This window comes from Schistocerca cancellata, chromosome 4 (assembly GCF_023864275.1).
Source record: "Schistocerca cancellata isolate TAMUIC-IGC-003103 chromosome 4, iqSchCanc2.1, whole genome shotgun sequence".
NCBI lineage: Eukaryota > Metazoa > Arthropoda > Insecta > Orthoptera > Acrididae > Schistocerca > Schistocerca cancellata.
In genome coordinates this window covers 264,593,242-264,606,734 of record NC_064629.1, presented here as the reverse complement: position 1 = coordinate 264,606,734, position 13,493 = coordinate 264,593,242, and the positions used below count along the sequence as shown (strand labels likewise).

At 39.3% G+C, this 13,493-nt stretch overlaps 1 protein-coding gene across 1 annotated transcript in view; it reads left to right on the top strand.

Annotated features, from left to right (window-relative positions):
• LOC126185151 (apoptotic protease-activating factor 1) overlaps window positions 1-13,493 on the top strand; it is a 277,026-nt gene that overhangs the window by 244,239 nt on the left and 19,294 nt on the right. The window contains exon 18 of the mRNA XM_049927997.1: window positions 10,132-10,395. Coding sequence (XP_049783954.1) covers window positions 10,132-10,395 — 264 coding nt within the window. The remainder of the gene's footprint in view (window positions 1-10,131; window positions 10,396-13,493) is intronic.

Here is a 13,493-nt window from a genome sequence, read left to right as displayed (position 1 = left end):
AGCTGGGCCAGGTCACTAGTTAATAGTATAATATCTTAAGAGTACTACACAATTTCCTGTATATATGAGCAATTTTGCAGCAAAATATAAAAACTGGATCAACCACATAACATTTGTGGTAAGATCACAAGCCACACAATGCATTTTGAGGCACTCATCTTTATGAAAAAGTATAAGAATATTTAAAAGTCTTATGTTAACAATGTAAAAATCAATAAAACATCAGATGAAGCACACCCTGCCCTATGTCACATTCAGTCCTCTCCATATTCTGCTATCACCATTTAATCCACACACTTGTTCTGCATAAGGTCATCTTCCATCAGACAGCACAACCACAAAGTAGTGCATGTTTTGTTGTTTATAGTATAAATTTCTTTGTCTTTGGTCAGAGAACTTATAGAAACTTATGCAACAGTATGGAGAGAGACTAACACAGGAAGGTGTTTTAATTACAGGAATCATTTACTTTTTATTGGTGTGCATTTTACAAATTTTATATAAAGGAAACACTTGAAGAAAGGTATGCTAATGCATAGGTGCACAGTTTACCCAAAACAGGAAGTCTTCACGCTAACAGATACAGATGCAAAATATGCAACGTACCATTGTTTTTTTATGTACTGTTGTTTACCACATGAAAAAGGATTGCTAATCAATGTCAGCTGTACAGGAAATGTGGCATGAGTTATACATCTCAAAAAGTAGACATTTTTGGATTCTACAACATTTTTATTTCATAAGTTACACAGAAGTACAAAAAATTTAAGCATCAAAGCCAGGACTAAAAATAATCAGTACAAGGGAGGTGACCCAACTGAGTAACTCAGTTGCAGTCAGTCTTCTATCCTTAGTGCACAAAAAGCTATTCAAAACTTAAAATATTTTTTGATGAGCTGCTGAACAGGGTTATGAAAGCTGTGCCATTTAAACACTGTACATATTACAGATATTTTAAGTGTGCTCTGTCCAAAGAACAAATCATACAATAAGCTACCAACATATCACATTCAAGAGTTATTGTTGTGGATTACAATAAATGCTAATGTGTTAAAGTAATATCGCTAATTGTCTGTATATCTTTCTCTCTGTATAACTTAATGGGATGCTTTTCAGAATAAAAACATTAAAATACATGAAGATACCAAAATAAGGCATGATTCATGATCCATCCTCCCAGCTTTACTTCTGCCAGGAACTGTCTTCTACTTTCCACACTTCACACAAGCTTTCCTTCATACCTTGTGGGACAAGCACTCCTGGAAGAAAGCATATTGCAGAGAAATGGCTTTGAGATGTCATGGCTGATATACTGTGTACTGGGCCAGGAGGCACACAACAATAGCTCAGTTGGTAGAGCATTGCCCTTGAAAGGCAAGATCCCCAGTTCAAACCCCACATCTGGCACACAGTTTCTGTCTGCAAAGAATTTTCAAAATAATACCTGCTCCACTGCAGAGCGAAAGATGCTGTCTGTAACTAATCCCCTAGGCTGCAGCTAAGCCATTCCCCTGCATTAACCTTTCTTGTGGTACTAACACTAAAAGGTATGCAGTAGAACTTCTGTGAAGTTTGGAAAGTAGAGGTGCTGGTGGAAGTAAAGCAGTGGGGCTGACTGAGAGTCATACCTGGGTAGCTCAATTCGTAGAGCTCTGCTCTCAAAAGGCAAATTTCTAACTGCAATCACAGTGTGGCACATAGTTGTAATCTGCAAAGAAGTTTCAAAACAGCACACTCTCTGCTGTACAGTGAAAGATTCAGTACCTTTTTTTTTTTTTTTTTTTTTTCCTCCTGACAATGGAACTTCCCTTTATAAATCATCGACAGCCTTCATAAATCATCCATTAACAACTAGGCCATTTGGGTTCCATGCTAAGATCAACTTAATGGGATTTAGTGTGGATAGAAATAAGTCTTGAGTTAGGTTTTAAAAGATCACCGCACTTGTGAGGCCCTACACACTGATCATCTAAGCAAGGGATTTAATTTGGCTTCTTGGTAATTTTCTGTGATTGTGTCATTAAGGTACAACTGCCATTCAGTTTACTGTAACGATACAAAATTACGAGGGTGCTTTGAAAAGTCGTCGGAATCACCATGAGATGTCAGCGGTAGCGCAACGAGTTGTGCACATGATATTCATTGGACTGTTGCCTGTAAACATGTGCCATGTCAGTGCTCATGGAAGAGAGCTGTGGCAGTGATGTGGCTCTGTTGTTGTTCCCGCATAGTGATTTGCAAAGATGGAAAAAATCGAGATTCGAACAGTGATTAAGTACTTTGTAATGAAAGGTGTGAAAGCAAAGGACATTCATGCCGATTTCCAGAATATGCTGGGTGACTCTGCTCCTTCATAGTCAACTGTTGCCAAGTGGACAAATGAATTTAAATTTAGTTGGGAGTGCTTAGATGATGATCCGCGCATTCGTCGGCCAGGATGTGTCACAACTCCAAAAACAATGCAAAAGTGCAAAACATGGTCATGGAGGATTGCTGATGGAAAGTGCGTGAAATTGCTCATGCTTGCCAGATGTCATCAGAAAGGGTATATCACATTTTAACCGAAGAATTAGAAATGAAAAAATTATCTGCAAGATGGGTGCCACAACTCTTGAGGCTGGATCAAAAACGTATGAGAATGGACATATCGGAACAATGTTTGGCCCATTTTAGGATAAACAAACAAGATTTTTTTGCACGGGTTTGTGACCACAGATGAAACTTGGGTGCACTACTATACCCCAGAGACAAAACAACAGTCAACGCACTGGAACCATGCTGATTCTGTGCCACCAAAGAAAGCAAAGACAATTCCTTTGGTGGGAAAGGTCATGGAATCAGTGTTCTGGGGTGTGAAGGAGATTCTGTTTGTAGATTATCTCCCTACTGGGCAAAAAATTACTGGAGAATACTATGCTAACCTCCTGGACAAATTACAACAAAAAATACATGAAAAACAGCCAGGTTTAGCAAGGAAGAAATTCATCTTACATCAAGACACTGCACACTCACACACATGTGCCATTTCCGTGGCAAAATTACAAGAACTAAGGTATGAACTGTTGCCACACCCACCTTATTCACCTGATATGGCTCCATCACACTTCCATCTCTTCCCAAAACTGAAAACTTTTCTTGATGGATGATGATTCACTTCAAATGAAGAATTGATTGCTGGAGTTGACAACTATTTTGCAGTCCTGGAGGAAACTTATTTTCGAGATGGATCAAGGCACTGGAACATTGTTGGACCAAGTGCATTAATCTACAAGGAGACTACAGTGAAAAATAAAAAATGTTTCAGTGGTACTTTTTTTCTATTCTGTTCCGAGAACTTTTCAAACCACTCTCATACATATGATATTATGGCTTTTAGAGCAGATGAGATGAGATTGTGCCAGGAAAGTCTGCAACTGCATAACCCCACTGAGTGTCTCACAGGCTGTGTGAAATTTATTCCAAGTTGAAAAGTAAGTCGAGAATACTGAAGTCCCACTTCTCTGTGTACAAAGTAAGAAGAAGAATTTGTCATTCTGCTGGTAACATGGACACTTGCAAATCAAAGTAAATGAATTAGTCGATCGGGTAGCAACAGGTGCTTGCAATGAGTGCACTGTTACTATTTGCTGCTTTCCCTTGTTCTAAAAAACTCACAATTGACATATAAGGTCACAAGTCAGTGTGGCTGGAAGTGATGGATGGCTATCTCTGGACGGTGAAATCCACCACTCACCATTACATACCTATTTGGAATGATCTCACATGTGAAAGACAAAACTGTTAAATATTTCCATCCTACAGTTTGGTTTATACACAGCCCAGTAACATTAATGTGATCAACCCCTATGTTCAATGTCAATGGGAAGTAACTGCTCACAGATGGCAGGTGGCAGCACTAGAAGTGGAAGGCATGTAAAGTGTGTCAGGGAGTGCAGAAAAAAATTCAGTCGTTGCAATAATGCGGAAAAGGATCGATCTGACATCCTAAAGGGCATGATCTTTGGTGTTCGGGCCTAAGGTGAAAGCATTTCAAAAACAGCTAAGCTTGTAAACTGTTTGCATGCCGCTGTGGTTGAAGTATGTCATGCATGACAAAAAGGTGCTATCCAAAACTGGTGCCGTAGCAACCGTGGTGGACCATGAGACATAGACGACAGGTGTGAATGATGGCTGCAGAGACATGTACTGTTGAAGAGATGTGCAGCAGTCAGCAACTTACTGCCCATATGAACCAAGGGGCTACCAACAGTGTCTCCTCAATGACTGTTCAGTGAATGTTGCTGCAGATGAGCTTCCACAGGAGGTGTGTGGTTCATGCACTCAAGTTGACTGTTGTTCATCACTGACAAATGCAACTAGGCATCCACTGGATGGTGACAGGTGGTCTTTTCAGATGAATCATGTTTTATGCTCCATCAGACAGATGGGCACATATGGTGTCAAATGTTTGAAAGCAAACACCTTGCAATAGTCGTCACAAGGATCCAGACCAGTGAGTGGAACATTACGATCTCAGTGTCAAAAGTTTTGAAGTCCATTGTTCCTTATCAGTTGACTGAATACCTTAATACTTATAACATCTATAATATGTATTAACTGAGCACCAACAACTGCATCAATTAAAGTGACTCAAAGCTTCAGAAAAGCTTCTTGAAGTGACCATTCTTACCAAGCTTGATTTTTATCAAGGCTGTTGATACAATGGATTTCAATATCCTCCTTTAGGAGACAAAACAGTTGAATTTCTCAAAAGTGTAAAGCTATGTAGAAAATAGTTATCAACACACTAGATGTGGAATAGAGCCGCTTTCAATGAAAAATACATTCTCAGGAGCCTGACAGTTTTCAGTCCTTGGTCCTGTTTTGTTCTCCTTGTATTTATCTTCTAATTATCATTTATATGATGATGACAGAGAGCTGTGTTTTAAGTACCAGCTCTCAGAAAATTGTTTCTGTTAACTTAGATATAATAGATGACTTTTCGTCCATATCAAGACTGGCACCGACTGAAACCGTAGAAGTCGCTGGCGATCCTTACATGGCATGGTGAGTTGATCAGTGAACGTTTCTGTGAAGCAATTCATCTTGTGCTCCTTGACAATATCCTGTTATATGAAAAACAATAAAAGGTTTCAACCTTATCCTGGATGGAGGATCTTCTGTGGCCAGAACAGATTGTTACTGCATACAGGAAAATCATTACCTCTCTCTGACACAATTCAAAAATTTATAAAACTATTATCACTTGCAATAAAATGGAAAGCAGTACAGTCAATTGTCATGCTGAATTTCTGCTACAGTTTGTAGTCCAATATGTCATAAACAGTGAAAAGTGCAGATGATTTAAGCTAGTCATGAATCTTCGTATAAGATATAGGTGTTGGACAAAAGTATGCAAACACCAAAAACATAACACATTGCCATGCCTAATACGGTGTAGGATTGGCATTCAAAATACACTACTGGCCATTAAAATTGCTACACCAACAAGAAATGCAGATGATAAACGGATATTCATTGGACAAATATATTATACTAGAACTGACATGTGATTGCATTTTCACGCAATTTGGGTGCATAGATCCTGATAAATCAATACCCAGAACAACCACCTCTGGCTGTAATAACAGCCATACACCTGGGCATTGAGTCAAACAGAGCTTGGATGGCGTGTACAGGTACAGCTGCCCATGCAGCTTCAACATGATACCACAGTTCATCAAGAGTAGTGGCTGGCGTATTGTGACGAGCCAGTTGCTCGGCCACCATTCACCAGACATTTTCAATTGGTGAGAGATCTGGAGAATGTGCTGTCCAGGGCAGCAGTCAAACATTTTCTGTATCCAGAAAGGCCCGAACAGGACCTGCAACATGCGGTCGTGCATTATCCTGCTGAAATGTAGCGTTACGTAGGGATCGAATGAAGGGTAGAGCCATGAGTCGTAACACATCTCAAATGTAATGTCCACTGTTCAAAGTGTCATCAATGCGTTCAAGAGGTGACTGAGATGTGTAACCAATGGCACCCCATACCACCACGCCGGGTGATACACCAGTATGGCGATGACGAATACACGCTTCCAATGTGCATTCACCGCGATGTCGCCAAACACGGATGCAACCATCACGATGCTGTAAACAGAACCTGGATTCATCCGAAAAAATGACGTTTTGCCATTCGTGCACCCAGGTTGAACGTTGAGCACACCATCGCAGGCGCCTCTGTCTGTGATGCAGCATCAAGGGTAACCGCATCGATGGTCTCCGAGCTGAGAGTCCGTGCTGGTGCAAATGTTGCCGAACTGTTCATGCAGATGGTTGTTGCCTTGCAAACGTCCCCATCTGTGGACTCGGGGATCGAGACGTGGCTGCACGATCTGTTACAGCCATGCGGATAAGGTGCCTCTCATCTCGACTACTAGTGATACGAGGCCATTGGGATCCAGCACGGCGTTCTGTATTACCCTCCTGAACCCACCGATTCCGTATTCTGCTAACAGTCATTGGATCTCGACCAACGCGAGCAGCAATGTCGCGATACGATAAACTGCAATCATGATAGACAAAAATTCGACCTTTATCAAAGTCGGGAACGTGATGGTACGCATGTCTCCTCCTTACACGAGGCATCACAACAATGTTTCACTAGGCAACGGCGGTCAACTGCTGTTTGTGTATGAGAAATCGGTTGGAAACTTTCCTCATGTCAGCATGTTGTAGGTGTCGCCACCAGTGCCAACCTTGTGTGAATGCTCTGAAAAGCTAATAATTTGCATATCACAGCATCTTCTTCCTGTCGGTTAAATTTCACATCTGTAGCGCGTCATCTTCATGGTGTAGGAATTTTAATGGCCAGTAGTGTAGCTTCCAGTCATTTTGGAATGGATAAATACAGGTTGTGTACGGTATTCAAAGGACTCTTGTACCATTGTTCCTGCAGAATAATGTCAAGTTCAGGTAATGATGTTGAAGGTGGCTTGTGATCATACATCCTTCTCTCCAAAGTAGACCACAGAGGCTCAATAACATTGAGATCTGATGACTGTGGTGGCTGGGGAGATGCAACAATTCATCCTCGGGCTGACAAAACTAGTCCTAGACAATGCAGGCTGTGTAAACAGGGGACCTGTCATCTTGGAACACAGCATCACCATTGGTGAACAAACATTGTACCATGGGATGGGCCTGATCTGCTAAAATGTTCACATAGCCCTTGGTGGTAATGCACCCTTGCAGAGTAACCATGGGGCACATGGAATACCATGATATGGCTGCCCATATCATTGCCAAAGCTTCACTATATTTCACTCTTGGGACATAAACGTGTCCAGAAGTTGGAAACACTGGGAAACAAAATTCATCAAACCAAATGACTTTTTCCATTGTTCCATGGTCCAGTTTTTATGACTTCAGCACAACATTTTCCTGTTACAGTCATTTGAGTCACTGATGAGTGGCTTTGGATTTCCAGCTTGCTCTGCAATTGTCTGCTGATGCAGCTTCCTTCATGATGTTTTGGTGCTGATAGGGTTCTCCCGAATGACCATCTGTCATATTCACTCAATGCACACTTTCATCTGAAGCATGACATGGCAGTCACTGTTTTTTCTGCTTTTCCTCTATGTGGTATAAGTCTTCAATATGATACCTCTTGAAACACCAAACACATTAGCTGCCTTGCTTACTGAAGCACCCGCCACACAAGTATCAACCCATATTTGACTTTACTTAGCTCCAAACTAATGCACTCAAAACTACATAGAACACTGATCTGACCATGAGTGACACTTGCAACACACTGAGGACACACAGGTACCATGCATGGTCAAATACAACAGCTCAACCTGCTGGATTGGATAGCATGTGCATTTATGTTCAGGCTTGCATTTCTCAACAGTGATTCCATATTTTTGTTCGTCCCCTGTACATTTGCAACATGTGATTATTTTGTCATGGTAGTTCTCATCAGGGACAATTATGGTGTTTGTGTGCAGATAAATGGTGTGCTTTTCACATGCTCTGGGTTCTTCATTGGTCTTTTCCATGAATACCTTGCTCTCATATTAATTTCCTATCATTATTTCATAACTGCATTACTATATTCAGTACATCTAGCATCCTGGCTCTCCATATCATAACTTTATCTTCTCATTTTCAACCATATGGGGAGTAAAGTGTCCTGCAACCAGAGGCAATTTATCCATGTAGCACATGTTGCAGGTCCTCTGCTGTGTGAGGTCCCGTACCACACTGCCCAGTTTTTCAAGGGAAAATCAACTCTTAGCAGTTTCGAAGTGAAAATGAAACACTGTTTAGAATTTGACAGACAAAGCACTGGGGGTAATAGACTACTGACGTAAGATCGTGCATATTTTGGAATGTTTGAAGAATTCTTTTGACAAAATTTTATATTTCACAAATTGGCAGAAGAGCTTTATTTATGTATCCTTTTCCACTATAATCTGTTGACCATTATTGCAATCTTGCTCGACAGTATTGTCTAGAAATACTGTCTGCTGTACACTGTTGATGATTCTCACCAAAAAAATCATTTTTAATATGCCATGACACCAAGTGACTCAACAGTCAAACAGCTGGAATACTTCCAGAGTCTGACAGCTACTTGTTTGAATTAAGGTTCGTGATATGCTCGCCCATGTACTGCTGTTTTTGATATTTTGTTCTATGTTCCTTTTACCAATTCTGATTTCAGACACAGTGTTTTGCTTTTATTCCTATTGATGAGTTCATGGTTGTAAAAACCAATGTTAAAATGTCACCTCAACCATCTATTTACCGAGTAAAAAACACTAGAATTTATGTGTTTTGAAGGTCAATCCTTCATCCACAGAATAACCACACAAGATGAAGGCTTGACCTTTGAAATACATAAATTATTTTATTTATTTTTTATTTTATTTAATTTATTTTTTTCTGTAAGTAGGTGATTGAGCCACAGACATAGTGCATATTTAATTGTTTCTCCATCCTGTTTGAATGCACTACAAAAGTTTTCATACATGCTCAGATTTTTAACATACGCCAGAGACCTCATTCTCTCCTGCTGAGTGTTTCAGTATTAGGTTTCCAGCTTTCATCACTCATCAGAATCTGATTCAAATTTTCCAAACTGATGTGTCACATTTTATCATGTGACAAAGAATTATGAAGTGTGTCACTAAAGTTCGTTCCAGCCAGAGTTCTAAACTTTATATAAATTTTTAATATTGCACATTTTACTTGTCCAGTTGTGATTAAGCATAGCTTTCCTTTTATATGTCCTAAATGTCTTGTTCCTATGCAGTAGCAGATCTGCATATTTGTAACATTTTACGTTATTTTCTTCCGTTTCTCTTTTTTTGTTTAAATTATTATTATTATTATTATTATTATTATTATTATTGTCATTGTCATCAGCAGCAGCATCTCTCCCTACATCAGTTAATTTCTCCTCCAAATTTGACTCTTCCAGTGCCACTGCTAAGATTTTCTATTTTAAGGCATTATTCTCACATGACAAAAGTATATTACGAAAAATGTTAATGTTGTTAAGATTCTACATTATCATAATAATTATCTTTTCATTATTATCAGTATTGTGTTATTATTATTATTATTATTATTATTATTATTATTATTATTATTGTGTATAACTCATTTTCTACACACATTTCAATGTCAAGTATAAAGAGTATCTTTCAAGGTGTCCAGTTAAAAGTAAGAGAGGATTTTAAGGCTCTAATCTTGCCTGGTAAAATAAATACTTTTTTATAGTCAGATAGTATGAAGTGCTTCTAACCATCTTTGAGCTGAATACTGTCTAATGATATATAGTTTCCTTCTTTAGTTAGAAGACCTGTGAATATGAAGCGTTTGGGGCTTGCAGTTTAATAAACTGTGTTTTATTTTCCTGATATGCACACACTGCTGATATGCACACAATGAGTGATATAACATTTCTATGAATACAGTCTGTTGAGTTGATCATAGAATGGATTTATCCAACACATGAATATGTTTCCAAAAGATTTTGTTTTAGTCATGTAAAAAATTACTTTTGCTGTAGCTTTTCATTGAGCTGTGCAAGTTGTGTACAATAGTAATGATTATTGATTTTTTTTTAATATCTAGGTTTCAAGAATTGATACTGGGGAATTGGAAGAAGTGATAGTTGGCCAAATACGAGATGCTACAATCACTGGTGCTGATTTCTGCCCTCACCAAGAGATACTGGCTATGGCTGACAAAAACAATTGCTTTCATATCATTTGGCTTACTAATTCTGAAAGGGAACTCTATTCTGAAACAAAAAGAGTATCCAGCCCTCCACATTGCTGTTGTTTCTCACCATGTGGTCAGTTGATAGCGCTTGGGCAAGAAAATGGCAGCATTTATGTAAGTGTTTTGTTCTTCGAAGTCTGATTTTAAACCAGGCTGTTATTGATTTCTTTCCCCAGAGATATTTAAATATTTGTTTGAGTAATCTGTTCTCAATTATTTCATAAAGAAACTTAATCTCTTTTTGTCATTGCTACTAATATTCCCTGGATAATGTGATAATTTTTTTCATTATTGCTGATTTTGCAATCATCTCTTCCTTTGCGGTGCCCATTACTAGTGTGTCCAGTTTTGTTGGCATATAATTCATTGTCAAGTATTCACATTCATGTAAATATTCTGGTGAAAGTAGTGTTAATTCCATGTTCCTAGGAAGCCTCTCTTATTTTAGATGTTCTTGGATAAGTCATAAGCTGTTTCCATTTTTCTGATGTGTTAATCTATTTTGAATATATCTCATTCATTTACCTGTGTTATTTCTCCAAGAAATTTCAACTTTCTGATCTTTCCTGTCATCCCTGTTTCTATGTCTGTCCTTTTGGTTATGTTTTTTTTTAATATATTTGTTATTTATTAGATTTACATCTACATCTACATGGCTACTCTGCAAATCACACTTAAGTGCCTGGCAGAGAGCTCATTCAATCACCTTCACAATAATTCTCTATTATTCCACTTTTGAACAATGGACAGAAAAAATGAACGCCTGTATCTTTCTGTATGAGCTCTGATTTCCTTTATTTTATTATAATGATCATTTCTCCCTGTGTAGGCCAGCGTCAACAAAATATTTTCCCATTCACAGGAGAAAGTAGGTGATTGAAATTTTGTGAGGAGATCCTGCTGCAATAAGAAATGCCTTTGTTTGAATGATGTCCAACCCAAATCCTGTATCATGTCCATGACACTCTCTCCCCTACTTTTCAATAACACAGAATGTGCTGCCCTTCTTTGAAATTTCTTGATGTACACCATTAATCCTATCCGGTAAGAATCTGACACCGTGCAGCAGTACTCCAAAAGAGGATGGACAAGCATAGTGTAGGCAATCTCTTTAGTAAACCTGTTGCATCTTCTAAATGTTGTGCCAATAAAATGCAGTGTTTGGTTCGCCTTCCCCACAACATTTTCTATGTATTGCTTCCAGTTTAAGTTGTTCATAATTGTAATAACTGGGTATTTAGTTGAATTTACTTGTAGGTGCATGCGGTCCACTGGGCCTGATCACATCGTAGTAGTAGTAAGATTTGATTGATTTATTGTGTAACTGAAGTTTAAAGGATTGCTTTTAGCACTTTTGTTGATGACCTCGCACTTTGCATTATTTAGGATTTTTTCACCATACAGATATCTTATCTAAACCATTTTGCAATTGGTTTTGATCTTCTGATGACTTTACCAGATGGTAAACGGCAGCATCATCTGCAAACAATGTAAGACGACTGCTCAGATTGTCTTCTGAATTGTTTATATAGACAAGGAACAGCAGAGGGCCTATAACACTACCTTGGGGAATGCCAGAAATTACTTCTGTTTTACTCAATGACTTTCTGTCAATTACTATGAACTGTGATACCTTTGACAGGAAATTGTTAATCCAGTCACATAACTGAGATGATATCCCATAAGCATGCAATTTGATTACAAGCCGCTTGTGATGTACAGTGTTAAAAGCCTTTTGTAGATTAGAAACACAGAGTCAATTTTAAATCCCTTGTAGATAGCATTCAACACTTTGTGTGAGTAAAGAGCTAGTTGTGGTTGACAAGAATGATGTTGTCTAAATCCATGTTGACTATGTGTCAATAGACTGTTCTCTTCGAGGTTATTCATAATGTTCAAACACAATATATGTTCCAAAATCTTGCTGCATATCAACATTAACGATATGGGCCTGTAATTTAGTGGAGTACTCCTATAGCCTTTCATGAATACTGGTGTGACCTGTGCAACTTTCCAGTCTTTGGATATGGCTCTTTCATCTAGCAAGCAGTTTTATGTTATTGTTAAATATGGAGCTATTGCATTAGCATACTCTGAAAGTAACTAGATTGGTATGCAATCTGGACCAGAAAATTACTAATGAAATTGCAAGTTTTAGTATCCTTGCCAGCAGACATCACAATGGAGGGAGATGAGCTGGTATGGATAGTGCAGTGATGTAGAAACCTGCCATGCAGGGCAATTACAACACACAGTATGGGCAGACCTGCTGGCAGGGATTTTACCTATGGGTGGCGGTAGGCCAGGTGGGCCGATGCTTACTCGGATTTTGACCACCGTGGATTTCACCTAACATACCATGCCATGTGTTGGATCAAGTGCTTAGCATTAGCTTCCCACACCAACCATGCACTGTGTTCTTTCCATGTTGTCTCTATGTGGGTTCCAACTCTCTGCTCCCCATAGATCGACTTGCATGGCGACTTCATTTCCCTCTCATAGTGTTCTATTCCCCAGCTATTATTGAGCCACTGTCAGCCCATGAAGTATCTGCGTCAACACTTATAGTGAAGTGGCATTGTCACGCCTGTGTAGATACGTAAGTGGTGACGGAGGACATGTTTATGCCCCTATATTTTCTTTCACCTGTTCCTAATGGTCTCTTGGGTCACCTGCAATGCTGACAGGATCAGTTGCACCTACAGAAGGAGCAGCAGCAGCAACAACAACAACAACAACAACAACAACAACAGGAAGCACATTCAGGCTCTGATTACTTAGAATGAGGACTTGCTTCACATCCTTGCTTCCCTGGTGGGAAGCCAGGCACTCAATGTTCCATTTTCTGCACCACCCAGATGCCATTTGCCAGTTTCAGTAAGTTGACGGAAACATGGGAAAATTACCTGCACTGGTTCTTGCTGCACTCCCAGGTAAGGCGTATCATTGATCCGGTTGATAAGGCTGCCTTGTTGTTGCCTGGCAGCACAGTTTTATATGAACGTGGCCAAAATTTGAAGCCCTCTGCTGAGCCTGAGGAACTTCCCTTTATTGGTTGCTTATTCTGTATTTTGCCCAAATTTTGGAATTACATGAGCTTACATCAGTGGCAAGTGGCATGTGATGTCCTTTATGATAACTGACAGGTGTCTCAATTGGGTGTGTATGGTAAACAATCCTCAGTGCCCCGCGGGATACCCAGGCAGCCTTGC